This window comes from Schistocerca americana, chromosome 2 (assembly GCF_021461395.2).
Source record: "Schistocerca americana isolate TAMUIC-IGC-003095 chromosome 2, iqSchAmer2.1, whole genome shotgun sequence".
NCBI classification, from domain to species: Eukaryota; Metazoa; Arthropoda; class Insecta; order Orthoptera; family Acrididae; genus Schistocerca; species Schistocerca americana.
Window position 1 is genome coordinate 260,453,108 of NC_060120.1, and position 20,251 is coordinate 260,473,358.

General features: G+C 45.6%; 1 protein-coding gene across 1 annotated transcript in view; it reads left to right on the plus strand.

Moving 5' to 3' along the window:
* The first annotated feature begins 2,002 nt into the window (after window positions 1-2,002).
* The window catches only part of LOC124593944 (adhesion G protein-coupled receptor E3-like), a 123,781-nt gene continuing 105,532 nt past the window's right edge, over window positions 2,003-20,251 (plus strand). The window contains exons 1-3 of the mRNA XM_047132293.1: window positions 2,003-2,220; window positions 18,969-19,039; window positions 19,143-19,402. Of these exons, the coding sequence (XP_046988249.1) occupies window positions 2,095-2,220; window positions 18,969-19,039; window positions 19,143-19,402 (457 nt within the window). The 5' untranslated portion in view covers window positions 2,003-2,094. The remainder of the gene's footprint in view (window positions 2,221-18,968; window positions 19,040-19,142; window positions 19,403-20,251) is intronic.

The window sequence follows — 20,251 nt, forward strand, 5'->3', positions numbered from 1 at the left end:
TCTTGGCGGTTCGCGTATGCCCGCCCAGACGCGGGAGATTGCTGCTGCGTTGCCAGTTGTACGCGCCAAGAGACTCAGCGCCATACTATAGTTCGCAAACTTACGTTTAGGGGGGAGCGAGCAGTTTATGAAGTAAAGTCACTACGGCCGCATTAACTCTTTCGCTGCTACAGAGACGTGCTCCCCGCATTCCGCGATGTGCGCGATTTTGTCATCATTGCACTGATCGCCTGTGCAGACACATGGTGTTTCGACTGCTTTGACGCTCCTTTATCATTCGATTTCACAAAAACTATTTGGCCCTAAAATTAGATTTTTACACATCTTCTTGACTGATACCTTCCCCCCATAAATGACTTAATTTTGTTTCGATGTTCATCGCAGTTATTGTGCAGCATTACATGTAGTAAACCATTGCACGAAATTTTGAAGAGTTTACAGAGGTTAAAGTCCATAGCATATACTTTCCGTATGGTCGATTTTAGTTGCCACTAGAAATTTCAAAAAATTACATTCAATATAGAAAATATTAAGCACAGATCAAGGTTTGAACTCAGAACCTTTCGCTTAGCAGCCATACACTTTAACCGTTACGCTAACACAGCTCATCATTTAACGTACCTCCTGGAGGACTTTAAAATATCACGCAAAATACCGACAAACACTGTTGGTATGATTATGAATTACTCACATCGAAGTACAATAGGACATAAACAATTACCGCTGTTCTTTATTGCGAAAAAGCGTTTAGTGAGAACGATACAAAAACCTTTGCTTGCTGTCGCCTGAATTAGGAGGCTTATTGTTTGTTTGGTTTAATTAATTAATAGAATATGAAGCAATTGGTATAAACAATGCCTTTTCCGAACTTTCTATAAAAGAAAGTCTGCTATCAAGACATTGCTTTTGTTCAATTACTTTATTTACGACTGAACGTTTCTAAAACTGAAGACACTCGTCTGTGCTCTGCACTTCAAAATTGGCTCTGAGCACTATGGGACTTAACATCTAAGGTCATTAGTCGCCTAGAACTTAGAACTACTTAAACCTAACTAACCTAAGGACATGATACAACACCCAGTCATTACGAGGCAGAGAAAATCTCTGACCCCGCTGGGAATCGAACCTGGGAACCCGAGCGCGGGAATCGAGGACGCTACCGCACGACCTGCTCTGCACTGCAGTCGAGCTCCGGCAACGTTGTTTTATGTTCATTGGCTGACTGTGTTTTGTGACGTCAGATGCGCAGAACGAACCTAAACTCGGCCGCCGTCGTAAATGACGCGCACTTTAGACCCGAAGCGAAAGCACTCCGCCTGGCATGCTCTTCAAAGAGCCGGAGACAACTACGGCTCAATCGTGTTGCGGCGCTACCGCGTGCTCTTGGGGTCCTACACGATATTAGGCAGGTGTACCAGTTTCTTTGGCTCTTCAGTGTGACGTTTACTTGTTGAATAAAGTGTCTGCACGCCGTAGTTTGTAACGTTTTCTTTTCATATAGTTCAATGATTGTCAGCCTGTGACATCCTAATCACCCTGTATTAGAAGAAATTGAGAACGGAGTCAAACCAGTCGTTAGCTGAGGAGTAGACGAACGTGTGTGCAGAGATGCAGCTGGCAGTGGTGACGGCGGTGCTGTTAGTGGCGCTGGTGCTGGTGGGTGGTGGCGGGTGCTCGCAGCAGTCGCGGCCGCTGTCGTGCTCTGCGCAGCTGGGTTCGCTGCACAGCGTGGTGGCGTGGTGCGCGGTGCGCTACCGCCGCGGCGTCGACGACGTGCTGGGGGCGGTGCGGCGCTGCGCGGACGCGCGCGACGTCCTCGTCAAGCGCCTGCCGGACTCGTCTCGGAGCGCCGCGGCGCCGCTGCTGCCGGGCGAGCTGCTGGTGGGCGTGTCGCGCGTGCTGCACGGGCGGGGCCGCGAGGAGCGCTCCAGCTGGCGCCACTGCCGCGTCGCCAGCCCGCTGGGGCGCCTCTCGTTCGGCACGGCGTGCCTCGGCCGCTGGGAGGAGCGGCCCAGCCGCTGCCGCCAGTCCTTCGTGTGGCTGGCCGCAGACCTGGCCGACGACCAGCCAACGGGTGTCTGCGTCTGGGACGCGATGCGGAGCACCGGCGTGGGGGGCCTCCGGCCCTACGCCGACAGCAGCAGCAGCAGCAGCAGCGACAGCGGGAGTGACAGTGACAGTGACAGCGACAGCGACAGTGACAGCGATAGCGACAGCAGGGTGAGTACCACAGGGCTTCATCTTAGGTCTAATAGTACTCTGTAATCTACACACAAACGGACCGTTACTTAAGAACTCGTAATTTCATTATTTTAAAAAATACAGCAACAAGCCACTTTGTTATGTATTTTTATTTAAGCTAATAAGTGTTATCGGATTTCATCTATCTTCAATAAAGGTAGTATACAGGGTGTTACACAAAGGTACGGCAAAACTTTCAGGAAACATTCCTCACACACAACGAAAGAAAATATGTTATGTGGACATGTGTCCGGAAACGCTTACTTTCCACGTTAGAGCTCATTTTATTACTTCTCATCAAATCACATTAATCATGGAATGGAAACACACAGCAACAGAACGTTTCAGCGTGACTTCAAACACTTTGCTACAGGAAATGTTCAAAATGCCCTCCGTTAGCGAGGGTACATGCATCCACCCTCCGTCGCATAGAATCCCTGATGCGCTGATGCAGCCCTGGAGAATGGCGTATTGTATCACAGCCGTCCACAATACGAGCACGAAGAGTCTCTACATTTGGTACCGGGGTTGCGTAGACAAGAGCTTTCAAATGCCCCCATAAATGAAAGTCAAGAGGGTTGAGGTCAGGAGAGCGTGGGGGCCATGGAATTGGTCCGCCTTTACCAATCCATCGGTCACCGAATCTGTTGTTGAGAAGCGTACGAACACTTAGACTGAAATGTGCAGGAGTTCCATCGTGCATGAACCACATGTTGTGTCGTACTTGTAAAGGCACATGTTCTAGCAGCACAGGTAGAGCATCCCGTATGAAATCATGATAACGTGCTCCATTGAGCGTAGGTGGAAGAACATACTGATGAAACTAAGAGGAGCTCTAACATGGAAATTAAGCGTTTCCGGACACATGTCCACATAACAGCTTTTCTTTATTTGTGTGTGAGGAATGTTTCCTGAAAGTTTGGCCGTACCTTTTTGTAACACCCTGTATAGAGTGAAGAGCTTAATATCGTGTAGGGCCCTTGCAAGCACGCACAGTGCCGCAATACGATGTGGCGTGGAATTGACTATAGTTCAATTCTTTTATCTTGGCGGCTCGCGCATGCCCACCCAGACGCGGGAGATTGCTGCGTTGCCAGTTGCAAACGACGCATGCACCAAGAGAAGCAGCGCCATAGTGTAGTATAGTGCGCAAACTTACACTTAGGGGGGAGGGCGCAGTTTATGAAGTAAAGCCACCACGGCCGCATTAACACTTTCGCTGCTACAGCGACGTGCTCCCTGCATTCCGCGCTGTGCGCGATTTTGTCATCACTGCACTGCTCGCCTGTGCTGACACATGGTGTTCCGACTGCTTTGACACATTTATCATTCGATTTCAAAAAAATTATTTGGCCCAAAAATTTGATTTTTACACGTCTTTTTGACTGATACATTCCTCCCATAAATGACTTAATTTTGTTTCAATGTTCAACGTAGTTACTGTGCAGAATTAAATGTAGTAAACCATTGCACGGAATTTTGAAGAGTTTGCAGAGGTAAAAGTCCATAGCGTATACTTTCCGTACGGTCGATTTTAGTTACCACAATGTTGAGAATGAAATGTGGACAAGACACCTAAATTTCATATAAAATTTACTGTATAACAATATCTCATTTAATTTAAGTACCAGCTAGGTGTCGTATGTAATATCGAGAATTATTCTGTCTTTCGCCACTGAAATAAAAGTTTTATTTATACCAGAGTCATTTCGTTATTTTTCTTTCTAAAAAGTTCTGATTAAAACAAAGTTGGCGAAGTACACAAAACTGAATTGTGGGCGTAATAAAACACAGAAACTAAAATATATTGTCAGTGAGGCGCAGTGCCAAAACAATTTCTGTTTGTCACAACGGACAGCAAATACTTGCTGAAACATAGATCAGTCGACGAAAACATTGAATATGATAATTTGCCACAGCAGCGAAGCAAAGAATTGCGTCAATCAAGTAGCTCGGCAACGTACGAGCCGAAATTCTGCTCTAAATAATACTTTTAATACTGTCGCAAAAGAATATATCTCAATATGAATAGTAAAACAGTGACTGCGGTAGAGAATATATACAAACAAAACAGATGACATGAATATTGTACGTGTACCTTTTCATTGTTTTTAATTGCTGTGAAAAGAAATCTTGGAGGACAAAATTAGAAAAAACCAAAAACTTATTATGATTATAATGAAGAGACAAAGTACTAAAAATTTCAAAAAATTCATGAAGTAAGACACTTCGATATTGTTTTTAAATAAATAGAGTATTAAGCACCAAACAAGGTTTTTAACTCAGAACGTCTCGCTTAGCAGCCAAACACCTTAACCATTACGCTATCGCAGCCCGCCTTTCAACAGGAATCCTCGAGGACTCTAAAACATCACGCAAAATACCGACATACACTGTTCGTATGACTGTGAATTACTCACGTTTCGTCGAAGTACAATAGGAAATAAACAATTACCGCTGTTCTTCATTGCTAATAAGAGGTTCGTGAGAATCATATAAACACCTTTCCTTGCTATCGCCTGAATTAGGAGGCTTATTGCTTGTTTGGTTTAATTAATTAATAGAATATGAAGCAATTGATATGAAGAATGCTTTTTCCAAACTTTCTATAAAAGAAAGTCTGCTATCAAGACATTGCTTTTGTTCAATTACTTTATTTATGACTAAATGTTTCTAAAACTGAAGACAGTTTTCTGCCGTCAGATGCGCATAACGAACTTAAACTCGGCCGCCGTCGTAAATGACGCGCACTATAATATCTGAAGTAGTGCAGGAGGGAGTTGACACCATGAATCTTGCAGGGCTGCCCACAAATCCGTAAGAGCGCAAGGGGGTGGAGATCTGTTCTGAACAACACGTTGTTAGGCATCCCATATATGCTCAATAATATTCATGTCAGGGGAGTTTAGTGACCAACAGAAGTGTTTAAGCTCAGAATAGTGTTCCTGGAGCCACTCTGTAGCAATTCTGGACGTGTGGGATGTCGCATTGTCCTGCTGGAATTGCCCAAGTCCGTCGGAATGCACAATGGACATGAATGGATGCAGCTACTCAGACAGGAAGCTTACGTACGTGTCGCCAGTCAGAGTTGTATGTAGACATATCACTCCAACTGCACCCCTCCCCCCCCCCCCCCACACACACCATTACAGAGCCTCATCAGCTTGAACAGTCCCCTGCTGACACGGAGAGTCCGTGGATTCATGAGGTTGTCTCCATAACCGTACAGATCCATCCCCTCAATACAATCTGAAACCAGACTCGTCCAAGCAGGCAACATGTTTCCAGTCATCAACAGTCCAATATCTGTGTCGACGGGCCCAGGCGAGGTGTAAAGTTCTGTGTAGTGCAGTCATCAAGGATACACGAGTGGGCCTTCGGCTCCGAAAGCCCATATCCACGATGATTCGTTGAATGGTTCGCACATTGACACTTGTTGATGGCCCAGCACTCAAATTTGCAGCAATTTGCGGCAAGGATGCACTTCTGTAATGTTGAACTATCATCTATAGTCGTCGTTGGTCCCGTTTTTTCAAGATCTTTCTCCAGTCGCAGCGATGTCGGACATTTGATGTTCTACCGGATTCCTGATATTCACGTACTGTCGTGAAATGGTCACATGATAAAGTCCCTACTTCATCACTATCTCGTAGATGCTGTGTCCCATTGCTCATGCATCGATTATGGCAGCACGTTCAAACTCACTTGAAGAATACTCTGTACGGTAGAACACTCAGTATAATGTCGTTTATTGAAACTGAACAACACTTCTCGAACAATCACTATATACACACAAAAAAAACAAATAACTTGTAGACGACCATTCATCAAGAGCGTCAGTGAGGTCCATCAGAGCTGGTCCTAGCTCAGTGAGGAACTGGCTGTACTGCTGTTGCGCTGGCCTTATAAGGCCAGCAGAGGCCGGCAGAGTACTCCAACTTTCCCTGTATCTGTGAGGCGACCTCTGCAGGAAAAGGTTCCCATTAGTCTCTAGCAAGTTCTGTTTGTTTTGAAGAATTGTTTTCCTCTTGGTTGCGCCTGCAAATGCTTTTGTATGTTATATGGTACACAGGGATGTCTTGAGTGTAGTCTGCCTGGGAGGGACCATCTGTGGCAGACGTAACATACTTCCCCTCTGGGGGGGAGCTGCGCAAAGGATCGATAGCTGCTACGTCGTGGCAATCTGCGGCTGTGGCTCCCTGGAGGAGGATGTGGAGGCTGCCCCTTGGAGAATATGGTGCTGTACGTCCTGCGATGCGGGCTGACCTGCGTACTGGTTGTGTTGGTGACATGGGTGGGACCAGTGGTATCAGTTTGTCTTCATCGGTGGCCATCTGCTGTTGGGGAGGAGCCGAAGAGGGGCCGGGCAGCTGGTCCGTCAGTTGTGGCTGCTGTGTTGGTGGTGCTGGTGGCTGCAACTATTGCCCTGAAACGTCACCCATGCAACGAGTAGATGGCATTAGTGAAGGGGTCTGTGTAGGTGATCTGTAATGGGTTGTAGAGGTGGCGGTAGTCTGTGTCGTAGGGTGTGGTGCAGGTGTCGCAGGGTAGCTAGGACGTAATTGATTTCGACGGCGATGGACTATGTGGCCATCCAAGATGACATCAAAAAGTTGGCGACCCCGGGAATGCTGGATGACGGCGGGCAGCCAACCTGCTTTAGTGCCAAAACCTTGGGTCCAGACTAAGGAGCCAGGGAAGAACTGGGACTGTCCAGGAGGAATCTGATCTCTTGGAGAGGGGAAGAGAAGATGTAGGAGGGTCCTGGGTTGGGGCCATGGAGAGCTTCCGTTGGGCTTTTGTCCCACATCAGAGTGGCTTGATAGGAACTGAGGAATAGCGTCAGAACATCTTCAAGGGAGTGGTCTTTGGTATATTCGAGCATTTGTGTCTTGAAAGTTCTGACCAGGCGTTCCGCTTCTCCATTGGATTGGGGATGGAAGGGTGGGGTAAGAAAATGCTGGATGCCATTGTCAGTGCAAAAGGGGAGGAATTCCTGGCTGTGAAATTGTCGTCCATTGTCTGTGACTATGGCTTTCGGTAATCCTTCCAAGCAAAATATTTTTGGGAGGGCTGACAAGGTAATGTGCATGATGATTGGTGAACACTGAACAATGTATGGGAAATGGGAAAATGCATTCGTGACTAGGAGCCATTGGTGGCCCAGAAATAGTCCCGTGAAGTCAAGGTGGATGCGTTCTCAGGGATCGTTCGGCATAGGCCAGGGAAGGATTTTTGGGGGGGGGGGGGGACGGAGCAATTGTTGGGCACAGATGGTACAGCACTGCACCATCTCTGTGCTGTCAGACGTGAGGCCGATCCAAAAAACATGCCTTCTTGAGAGGGATTTGGTGCAAACTATCCCCCAATGCCCTTGGTGAAGAATGTGAAGGATCGTCGGCCGCAGGGATCTCGGAACGATGACCCTCGGTTCTGCTGAATCTAAGCGAAAGAGGACTCCATCCACCACCGAAAGCTGGTGTGAGATGGAATAGTTCAACCGGAGGTGGCATTGATACTCAGGAGGTGGCGAGGATGGCCAACCATGGAGAACGTGGTGTCGGACGACCCAGAGGAGGGAATCTTCTGCGGTGGCTGCAGCTACTTTGACAGCTGTAATGGGAAATGCCTCAGGGCCTCTTGGACATCATCATCAATCTGGAAAACGAGGAGATCCAACTGGTCAAAAGCAGGGTCCGGACCTTGTGGTAGATGTGACAAGGCATCCGCGTTGGAGTGCTGGGAGGTGGTATGGAAATGCATGGTGTAGCGAAATTGGGATAGGAACAACGCCCAACGCTGGAGACGTTGGGATGTTTTGGTTGGTAATCGCGTGGAAGGCGCAAATAAAGAGAGGAGCGGTTTGTGGTTAGTAATAATGTGAAAGGACTTGCCATAGAGAAAGGGATAGAACTTGGAACAGGCAAAAACCATGGCAAGTGCTTCTTTCTCAATTTGGGAATATTTGATTTGTGCTGTGGAGAGCGCTTTTGATATGTTTGCTATGGAGCTCTGTGCCATCCGGCAAATTGTGAGACAGGACAGCTCCCACACTATACTCAGTGATGTCCGTAGCAAGTATCAAAGGAAGATTTGGATCAGAAGGCATGAGACATGCAGCGGATTGGAGCTGCTGTTTGAGGGTATGGAAGGCGGTCTTGCAGACTGGGGTCCAACAGAATGGGACATTTTTGCGGCAGAGATGGTACAGGGGTGCTGCCACTTGAGCTGCAGAAGGAACGAATTTCCTGTAATACGAAATTTTGCCCAAGAAGGATTTCAACTGATGAAGGTCCCAGGGATGGGGCAGGTTGTTAAAGGCGTCGATATAAGAGAAAGATGGAGAAATGCCATTCTGGGATATGATGTGACACAGATAGGAAATAGATTGTTGGAGAAATGAACATTTAGAAATATTACATTTCAGAACTGCAGTTTCTAGGCGGAGGAAGAGGAGGCGGAGGTTGGCTATGTGATCTTCGGAGGAGGACCCCGTGATGACTATGTTGTCTAAGTAATTTATACAGCCCGGGATATCAGTGAGAAGTTGTTCAAGGTATCTTTGAAAGATTGCAGGAGCACTGGCTAAACCAAACATGAGTCGGTTTAGTTGGAAGAGGCCGAAAGGAGTATTCATAACAGTGTATTGTCGAGAGGAAAGATCAAGAGGAATTTTGAGATATGCTTCTGCTAGGTCGAATTTGGTACAGTAGGAGCCCCCTGCCAATTTGCGAAAAAGGTCTTCCGGTCGTGGAAGGGGATAGTTGCCAACGAGAAGCTGAGGGTTGACTTTAGACTTAAAGTCACCGCAGAGGCAAAGGAGGCAGCATGGCTTCTGCACGATGACTAAAGGTGTGGACCACAAGCTGAACTGTACGGGGAGGCGAACCCCTTCATCTTTCAGTGGCTGTTGTAGTGCCACTGGTACCTGGCGTACCCGGAAGTAGCGGGGCCGGGCGGCGGGACGGAGGTGGAGCGAGGCCTCAAAGTCTGTGGCGCAGCCTATGCCCAGCGAAAATAGGTCCTAGAATTCATTCAGAGTGCATCAACTTCAGGAAAAGGAACATGCTGAGACACTAGGTGAACATCGTCCACAACGGAAAATCCGAATAAGCGGAAGGCGTCCAGTCTGAATAAGTCTGCTGTGGAGGAATTGTTGACAACCAGGAACGTGACTGGACGGTGAACCGATTTGTAATTGCCGTGAGTCGTGAATTGTCCTAGGAGAGCTATGTCTTGCTTATTATACGCCAATAGGCGCTTAGGGGCTGGAGAAAGGGGTGGTGAACCAATGTGGGCATTTGAAGTCTAATTAAACAATGATACTGCTGCGCCTGTGTCCACTTGCAGATGCAGAGGCTTGTCATTGATAGTGACGTCTATAAAAATTTTTGATGTCGAGGAGTTGTCTACCTGGTTGACGTCCATTGGGGTGTTGTTCAAGCCGTCTGGATATGGCCTTGGTTGGCGGTTGCTAGAGGTGGTTGTTCTTGCACGACAAACGGACGCTAAATGGCCTTCCCTGCTGCAATGTGTGCATTGCGCCCAACGGTCTGGGCAATCTTCTTTATCATGTGTGGAATAGCAGTGGGACAGGAGGGCAGGCGGAGACGATCCCCACGACGACGTTGCCGGTTGTGTTGTTGTTGCAGTGGCTTCTGGCCTTGACTGGCATGGTGCGACTCAGCGTCTTGTTGTGGACGGCGCTCTCCGACTGCGGCGGCGGTAGGAGCGCGCCGTTGAGCCCCGGATTGCTGCGACGTCTTTGGTGTCCGTCGTGGAGTCATCACGGATTGCTGGTGCTACGTCTGCCCAGGATTCCAGTCGACGATCGGCGGCTGTAGAAATTTCGAACTTATAGGCTAGTTCTATGACCTGCTCGGCGGTCGGGTCTTCTAACTTGAGGGCGTCGTGGCGGAAGGCGGCGTCTGGCGCTGCCGGTATCAAGTGGTCACGCACCATGTCATCAGCGTATGATTCCTTGGAAAGATGTGTGTGAAACTTACATTTCCTGCTGGGACCTTGCAGTTCGGCGGCCCACTGGCGATAGGTCTGCTCGGGATTCTTCCGGCATTGATAGAACTCGACGCGTGCTGCGAGTACATGATATCGGCGTTTGTAGTAGGCGTTTAACGTCGCACAGATGGCGGTGAAGGTGAGGGAGTCGGGGTCCAGCGGCTGTAGTTTCGTGAGCAGGACGTACATCTTCGATTGGTTCCATGACAAGAAAAAAGCGGGCTGCCTGTCTTCTTGGGTGACTTGATAAATCGTGAAGTGTTGCCGGATACGTCGTTCGTATGTTTCCCAATTCTTCAACTTCATCGTTGAATGCTTGGAACGGCAATGGCGTTGTGGGGCGGTGGAGGCTTCGGATTTCGGCGACCAGTTGTGTCTGAGTTTCCAAAAACTGGTGCAGAAGTCCTTGAAAGAATTGTTGCCAATCCGTAGGTGCTGCTGTTGTAACCATGACGTTCGTCGGTTCGTTCCACTATACTTGTCGCCACTGAAGAATATTCAGTACTGTAGAACACTCAGTATAATGTCGTTTATTGAAACTGAACTACACTTCTCGAACAATCACTATATACACACAAAAAAAACAAATAACTTGTAGACAACCATTCTTCAAGAGCTCAGCAAGGAACTGGCTGTACTGCTGCTGCGCTGGCCTTATAAAGCCAGTGGAGGCCGGCGGAGTACTCCAACTTTCCCTGTATCTGTGAGGCGACCTCTGCAGAAAAGGGTTCGCATTAGTCTCTAGCAAGTTCTGTTTGTTTTGAAGAATTGTTTTCCTCTTGGTTGCGCCTGCAAGTACTTGTGTATGTAATATAGTACACATGGGTGTCTTGAGCGTAGTCTGCCTGGCAGGGGCCGTTTGTGGCAGACGTAACACACTTAAATCTTCATAAGCTGCCATTGTAGCAGCAGTAACCGATGTAACAACTGCGCTGGACACTTGTTGTATTATCTAGGCGTTGGCGACCGCAGCGCCGTATTCTGCCTGTTTACATATCTCTGTATTTGAATACGCATTTCTATACCAGTTTCTTTGGAAATTCAGTGTATTTGAATCTTCAGTCAGTACATTCTTACGACATCATTAGCAAATGGGATGCTGCAGCTGCCTTGTGCAAAATAATAATTTTGTTTAGGTACTACACTACATGAGATGTACATTTAAGATATGTTGCTGTTTAGGTGTACTTATTGTCTACTCACCTTGTTATTATTCCTATTTTTGTCGTTATGGATGTGACGCAAACACTATCTTACTTACTTTTGCGCAAAATCAGCCAATTATCCGCCATGTTGCCAACTGACATCTTTGTTTTCATCCGAAAATAGACATTTTGTCAAAGATTACGTTTTGCTTATAGGTCCTGGCTTACAGTTTCTGTATGACTAAAAAGAATTGAAACTGTTTAACTAAAATGTGCTGAGTATGCTATGTAGGTATGAAATAAGTGCGTTAATGACTGTTTGGGTTATGCAATATGTTACCAAAAATATTTTATTTAGAAGAATTAATATTGCCTTTCCCCCCTCCCTCTCTTCACCGTTGGGGTGATACTTATAAAAAGTAAAGACAGAACAACAGATTTACATTACGTAGAACTCTGCTGGGTGCGCTGGATGGGCTCACACTGGATTATATTTTGTTCAGGGCGGTGCTTAGTATATGGCTGTATGCGCAAATAATGAAAATTTCATAGAAAAAATTTTGTTTGCTAGATCTCTTTGGTCATTTGGGATGCTCATTTGTGAGATTACACTTCGTTTTCTTCAGATTAGTTCATTCTTTTTCCTTTGTTGGCCAGGTGGAGTATTTGTAAGTTGCGAGCTCTGTCTGGCATTTGATGTTGTGGCTATGTCCTGATTGAAGACTCGAATATGTAGTACTCTAATTGAAGAAACGTGAAAGCTCAAAACATGTATTAGCTCAAATAAAATTACGTAGCCAAGTGGCTGATTGCTCTGTTTATTAAAGTAATATAATCCACAGCCATGGGGCTCAACAGCTAGTCAGATGGATAAATTATTGTGGTCATTTTAGATTTTATGCACGCTAATGGGATTTCAGTATCACTGTCTGGACATCAGTTGAGTAAAGCAGTTCGATGCCCTTCTCAAAAACACTCAGAAAATTGACTTTGCATGTTTCTGTCCACTTAAAGTGTACAAAGTTTAGTTTGACAGAGCCTTCTGGAACGATCCCCTACGTGCATATCCTGTCATGTCCACAGACTCCTGTAGGTTGATCTCTTGGTGAAATATCTGTAAACTATTTCCAGGGATCGTGCAAATTGTACCCTATTCAGCTTTTAATGCTGAGTGGTTTCTTCAAAATTTATTTTCAGCATAAACGATGCAATTAATCGGTCCAGTTTTACGTGTACACATCTAAAGCAGGAGGGTACCTCCTCACTCTTACCCGCAGGCACAGCCTTAATAAGGTAATCTCTGAGGAGTGGCACCCATCAGTGAGCACAATAACGACTACACACAGTAGTGAGAAAAAAACAGTGGATACCATAACATGTCCCATAAACTCAAAAATCAACTGTAAAATCCAACCACAGAGATACAATGGGTACTCTAAAAGCATTCCTATCATTATTGATTCATAATCTTTTGATAATGGTTTTTAACTAATTGAAAATTAATTGACTCTTACGATGTGAACAATTTCTCTGGTTTAAATGAAATCAATTCCAATTTCATTTCCTTAGACTTAATAAAATTTAATGAAACTTGAAAAACATATAAGTTTTCTCTGAAATCACGTAACAACAATCCAAGAATTACAAAAACGGAACTCACAAAAGTTGCACTGCACATGTATAATCTCTCTCAGACAAAATTTCAAAATCTAATTGTTCGTTCTATTTCTTTCTCTAAGAGAGATAAATCCTGACAAAAAATAAGAAAAAAGATTCCTGGTCTGGATGTCTGGCGAACCAAGAATGCTGCACTATAGAACAGCTGCCGCAAATAAAACAATCTTAATCATTACCTGTAATCCATTCTTCACAAATATTATCGTATCAATTTACAAATCAATTCGTTTTTTTCTCCGGAATAAGTCTTCTATTGATTCAGAATATAATTCCAAAAAACTCCGGTGTGAGTCCCTTGCTGCTACTGTACGAAAACTCGACTGTTGACATCCAACACCAAAGAGCGGAGTCATTCCTGATGTGGAAAGGGTCCTTCCCGATGCCATGAAGAGCACAGGGTGCAGCCAGCTGCAGGTGGTGGCACATGTCGGCACTAATGACGTGTGTCGCTTTGGATCTGTGGAAATTCTCTCTGGATTCCAGCGGCAATCTGATTTGGTGAAGGCTGCCGGTCTTGCTTACGAGATGAAGGCAGAGCTCATCATCTGCAGCATCGGTGACAGAACCGACTGCGGACTTTTGGTGCAGAGCCGGGTGGAGGGTCTGAATCAGAGGCTCAGACGGTTTTGCGACCGTGTTGGCTGCAGATTCCTTGACTTGCGCCATAGGGTGGTGGGGTTTCGGGTTCTGCTGAATAGGTCGGAGTTCACTACACTCAGCTGGCGGCTACACGGGTAGCGGAGGCTGTGTGGCGTGGACTGGGCTGTTTTTTAGGTTAGAAGGCCTCGGGAAAGTACGGGGTGGGCTGCAATCTCAAAGGGTGCATGGCAAATACAGGACGTGCTTGGATCAAGGAACAGTCGGAATTGTAGTTGTAAATTGTTGTAGTTGTGATGGGAAAGTCCCTGAGCTTCAAGCGCTAATAGAAAGCACAGAAGCAGAAATCGTTATAGGTACAGAAAGCTGGCTAAAGCCTGAAGCAAGTTCTGCATAAATTTTTACGAAGTCTCAGATGGTGTTCAGGAAAGATAGATTAGGCAGAATGGGTGGTGGAGTGTTTACGTCTGTCAGTAGTGGTTTATCTTGTAGTGAAGTCGAAGTAGATACTCTGTGCGAATTGGTATGGGTGGAGGTTGTACTTAACAGCCGAACTAAGTTAATAATGGGCTCCTTCTACCGACCCCCAGACTCCGATGATATAGTTGCTGAACAGTTCAGAGAAAATTTGAGTCTCGTAACAAATAAATATCCCACTCATACGGTTATAGTTGGTGGGGACTTCAACCTTCCCTCGATATGTTGGCAAAAATACTTGTTCAAAACTGGTGGTAGGCAGAAAACATCTTCCTAAATGCTTTTTCCGAAAATTATTTTGAGCCGTTAGTCCACGAACTCGCGCGAATTTAAATGGTTGCGAAAACACCCTTGACCTCTTAGCCACAAACAACCCAGAGCTAATAGAGAACATCATGACTGATACAGGGGTTAGTGATCACAACGTTGTCGTAGCTAGGCTCAATACCGTTTCTTCCAAATCCACGAGAAACAAACGCAAAATGATTTTATTTAAAAAAGCGGATAAAGTGTCACTATAAGCTTTCCTAAGGGAGAATCTCCATTCCTTCCGAACTGACTATGCAAGTATAGACGAGATGTGGCTCAAATTCAAAGATATAGTAGCAACAGCAATTGAGAGATTCATACCTCATAAATTGGTAAGAGATAGAACTGATCCCCCATAGTACACAAAACAGGTCCGAACGCTTTTGCAGAGGCAACGGAAAAAGCATGTGAAGTTCAGAAGAACGCGAAATCCCGAAGATTGGCGAAAATTTACAGACGCGCGAAATTTGGCACGGACTTCAATGCGAGATGCCTTTAATAGGTTCCACAACGAAACATTGTCTCGAAATTTGGTAGAAAATCCGATGAAATTCTGGTCGTATGTAAAGTACACAAGCGGCAAGACGCAGTCAATACCTTCGCTGCGCAGTGCCGATGGTACTGTTACCGACGATTGTGCCGCTAAAGCGGAGTTATTGAACGCAGTTTTCCGAAATTCCTTCACCAGGGAAGACGAATGGAATATTCCAGAATTTGAAACACTAACAGCTTCTAGCATGAGTTTCTTAGAAGTAAATACCTTAGGGGTTACGAAGCAACTCAAATCGCTTGATACGGGCAAGTCTTCAGGTCCAGATTGTATACCGATTAGGTTCCTTTCAGATTACGCTGATACAATAGCTCCCTACTTAGCAATCATATACAACCGCTCGCTCACCGATAGATCTGTACCTACAGATTGGAAAATTGCGCAGGTCGCACCAGTGTTTAAGAAGGGTAGTAGGAGTAATCCATCGAACTACGGACCTATATCATTGACGTCGGTTTGCAGTAGGGTTTTGGAGCGTATACTGTATTCAAACATACTGAATCACCTCGAGGGGAACGATCTATCAGCATGGTTTCAGGAAACATCGTTCTTGTGCAACGCAGCTAGATCTTTATTCGCACGAAGTAATGGCCGCTATCGACAGGGGATCTCAAGTTGATTCCGTATTTCTAGATTTCCGGAAAGCTTTTGACACCGTTCCTCACAAGCGACTTCTAATCAAGCTGCGGGCCTATGGGGTATCGCCTCAGTTGTGGGACTGGATTCGTGATTTCCTGTCAGGAAGTTCGCAGTTCGTAGTAATAGACAGCAAATCATCGAGTAAAACTGAAGTGATATCAGGTGTTCCCCAGGGAAGCGTCCTGTGACCTCTGCTGTTCTTGATCTATATAAATGACCTGGGTGACAATCTGAGCAGTTCTCTTAGGTTGTTCGCAGATGATGCTGTAATTTACTGTCTAGTAAGGTCATCCGAAGACCAGTATCAGTTGCAAAGCGATTTAGAAAAGATTGCTGTATGGTGTGGCAGGTGGTAGTTGACGCTAAATAACGAAAAGTGTGAGGTGATTCACATGAGTTCCAAAAGAAATCCGTTGGAATTCGATTACTCGATAAATAGTACAATTCTCAAGGCTGTCAATTCAACTAAGTACCTGGGTGTAAAAATTACGAACAACTTGAGTTGGAAAGACCACATAGATAATATTGTGGGGAAGGCGAGCCAAAGGTTACGTTTCATTGGCAGGACACTTAGAAGATGAAACAAGTCCACTAAAGAGACGGCTTACACTACACTCGTTCGTCCTCTGTTAGAATATTGCTGCGCGGTGTGGGATCCTTACCAGGTGGGATTGACCGAGGACATCGAAAGGGTGCAAAAAAGGGCAGCTCGTTTTGTATTATCGCGTAATAGGGGAGAGAGTGTGGCAGATATGATACGCGAGTTGGGATGGAAGTCATTAAAGCAAAGACGTTTTTCGTCGCGGTGAGATCTATTTACGAAATTTCAGTCACCAACTTTCTCTTCCGAATGCGAAAATATTTTGTTGAGCCCAACCTACATAGGTAGGAATAATCATCAAAATAAAATAAGAGAAATCAGAGCCCGAACAGAAAGGTTTAGGTGTTCGTTTTTCCCGCGCGCTGTTCAGAAGTGGAATGGTAGGGAGATAGTATGATTGTGGTTCGATGAACCCTCTGCCAAGCACCTAAATGTGAATTGGAGAGTAATCATGTAGATGTAGATGTAGATCAAATAACTATCTCCTCACCTCTCTTTGCGATCAACACATAAATCTGGCGGGCACTTAGCAGAGCAGATATCACCTCTGACTTATCTCTATGCGGCGCAGCATCTCTGTCGAGACATCACGCGCATGTCTAAGCAATTATTGTATTCCACAGGTGAATTTCTAAATAGATAGTATCAGTAATTGTTTGTATTGGATTCAGCAAATTTTTTGTGGATTGAAATTTTTCAAAAACCAGTTCTGTGAAGAGGTAACACGGATCGATGTTTTCACAGAGAAAGTGTTTCTTATTTGTAAACCTACTGGGAAGTTCAACATCACAATGAGTTGTTGCGAATATGCTTCCTCGGACATGTAAGGAACTAAACTAAACCAAGCTAAACTGACACACAGAGAAAGATTGATGAAAGTGGTTAAACAGCTGTTGTGTGAGAAAGATCACTTCGCAGTGTCACTGCTAAATGCATAAAAAGGATGTATGGTATTACTGGGTTTTCTCTCTTTCACATGCACATTACGTCGAGGAGACAAAAAGTCATGGGATAGCGTTATGCACATATACAAACGGCGGTAGTATCGCGTACACAAGATATAAAATGGCTTTGCATTGGCGGAGTTGTCATCTGTACTCAGTTGATGCACGTGAAAAGGTTTCCGGCATGTTTATGGCCCCACGACAGGAGTTAATATACTTTGAATACGGAATGGTTGTTGTAGCTAGACGCATGGGACATCTGAAATCGTTAGGGAATTAAATATTTCGAGATCCACAGTGTCAAGAGTGCGCTAAAAATACAAAATTTTGGGCAGTACCTCTCCGCAAGAACAACGAAGTGGCCGACGGCCTTCACGTAATGACTGAGAACATTGGTGCTTGCGTAGAGTTGTCAGTGCTAACAGACAAGCAACACTGCGTGAAATAACCGCAGAAAACAATGCGAGACGTACGACGAGCGAATGCGCTAGAGCAGTGGTTCCCAATAGATGACCCGCGGACCCCCAGGGGTCCGCGAGCTATGCCAGAGGGGTCCGCAAGATGCTATTAGAATAAAAAATATATTATCTATATTTCGTATGATAACAGACTTTTTGTTTTGGCCGCTCAACATTTTTTCAAAAATGAATGTGTCAATGTTTTTTCTAAGTACCAAAAACAGAAAATGTATAAAAAGACTCTTAATTTAGCTTTTTTAGGTACCTGATACGGTGATATGACAAGGTACCAATCATGCTCGAAGAGAGGGTCCTCGAGAAAATTTTGTTGGGAATCCCTGCGCTAGAGCAATTCGGCGAAATTTGGCGTTAACAGGCTATGGCACCAGATAACCGACCGCCTGCAGCCCTCCACTGGACTCGTGACCATATCGGTCGGATCATAGACGACTGGAAAACCATGGTCTGATGAGATGAGTCCCGATTTCAGTTGGTAAGAGCTGATAATAGCGTTCGAATGAGGTGCAGACCCCACGAAGTCACGCGCTTAAGTTATCAACAAGGCACTGTGTAAGCTAGTGGGGGCTCCATAGTGGTGTGGGCTTTGTTTACATGCAATGGACTTGATCCTCTGGTCAGACTGAACCGATCATTGACTAGAAATTTTATGTTCGGCTACTTGCAGACCATTTGGAGCCATTGTTATGTTCCCAAGCAACGGTGGAATTTTTGTGAATGACAATGCACCATTTCACCGGGCCGCAATTGTTCACTACTGGCTCAAGAACATTCTGGATAATTCGGGCGAATTATTTGGCCACACTGGAATGGCACTGAACATTTATGAGACATAACCGAGCGGTCAGTTTGTGCACAAACTCCTGCACCGGCAACATCTTCGCAGTTATGGATGGCTATAGTGGCAGCATGAGTCACTATTTCTGCAGGGGAATTCCGAAGACTTGATGAGTCCCAGCCATGACGAGCTGCCCCACTGCGCCGGCCAAAAGGAGGTCCGAAACGATTTTGGGAGGTATCCCATGACTTTTATCACGTCTGTGTTTACTGGGTTCAGCAACACTGAAACATAGCTGCGTTTCGGCACCGTGTGTGAAAATATTGCACAGATTGCTCTGCATTTCCATTAAGTCATCGAACAATGACACTTTCCTTTGAAGAGGGCACGGCCGATATCCTTTTCCAGTCCAAACAGTGCTCTAATGACATGCCAGTCTACGTTAACCTCTGCTCTTCTTTTCTCTACTGCAGGTGCGGAAGAGTTGTCAGAATTTTTCGTTCTTTTCTCTTTTTCAGGATCTGTCTATCGAAGACGATTCTGAGTCTGTTTACACTTGCAGTAACGATCCTAATGGCGGGTACGACAGGTAAGTTCACAGTTCATGTAAGTACAACTGAAATCGAGACAGGAAATTCTTTTATGAAACACTACGTATGGACATTGCTTCATCGTGACTTCTCCTTCCTCAGTGACTCACGGTACGAGTTCGTGATGATGACGAGTCCCAAGCCGAAACTGTACATCAAGAAGAAATGCGGCCAGGAGCGAGCCGACATTCGAGACTTTGTGGGGATCGACATGATGTTCATCAAGCAAGTGAAGATGAGAGCGATCAACTGGTTGAACTGCTCGCTATGGAACACAATCAGTGACCAGATGGTGTATCGAGACTCTTACGGCGACATCAATGACTACAGCTCGGTTGCGGAAGAGTCACAAGATAGAGTGGGTAACTATCTGAGCGTTCTCTCCCAGTGCAACACCTCAGCCGCTTTTTTCACGGGGAGCGGGGGAGAGGGGCGGCGGTTTGTTAGCGGTACAGGGCTGGGCTGAAGGGCGCTTGAAAATCACTTTCCAGTTCCAGTTTCCTATGTGTAGCACACAAGCGCTGGTCGTTTCCTCCTGCCGTTGCACAATTTCTCATCTGTGACGTCTTCCCAGTTCTAGATTTTATTATATTATGCAACACTTTGGTCCCCCCCCCCCCCCCCCCCCCCGGTTGTTTGCCCGATATTCATAGCCGAACTACAATCTTCCTTGTTTACATCTCTTCATTCCAATATGTGACCATACCACTGGAGCCAGCGACCTTTCATGGCGTGCAAAATGCTCAAATGTGTGTGAAATCTTAAGGGACTTAACTGCTAAGGTCATCAGTCCCTAAGCTGACACACTACTTAACCTAAATTAACCTGACTGAATCTCACGGGTTTTACGCAAATTATAGGACTGCTTGGTTAAAACAGTCATGTAATAATGTCGTTCCTCATAAGACTGACAGCACTGGAATATCTGACACTGTGTGGGACACTGTTCTCCGTACACCTCTTTCATTCTGCGATGGATTAGGGAGTGTCTCCAAGACCTGCATAACGCGTTCCCGTTCACATCTCACTCACGTCAATCTAGGAAGTTTTTACTGATTTTAACGAAGGCGATGTTGGCCTGATGTATTCGACGATGCCCTTTGACTACACTGTCTAAAGGATCGTCCTAAGAAATACCAAATTAAGATTAACCTGTAGATGCCTAAATAAGGTGGAACGCGTAGTTGAAAAATAAAAAACTAAAAATTGCA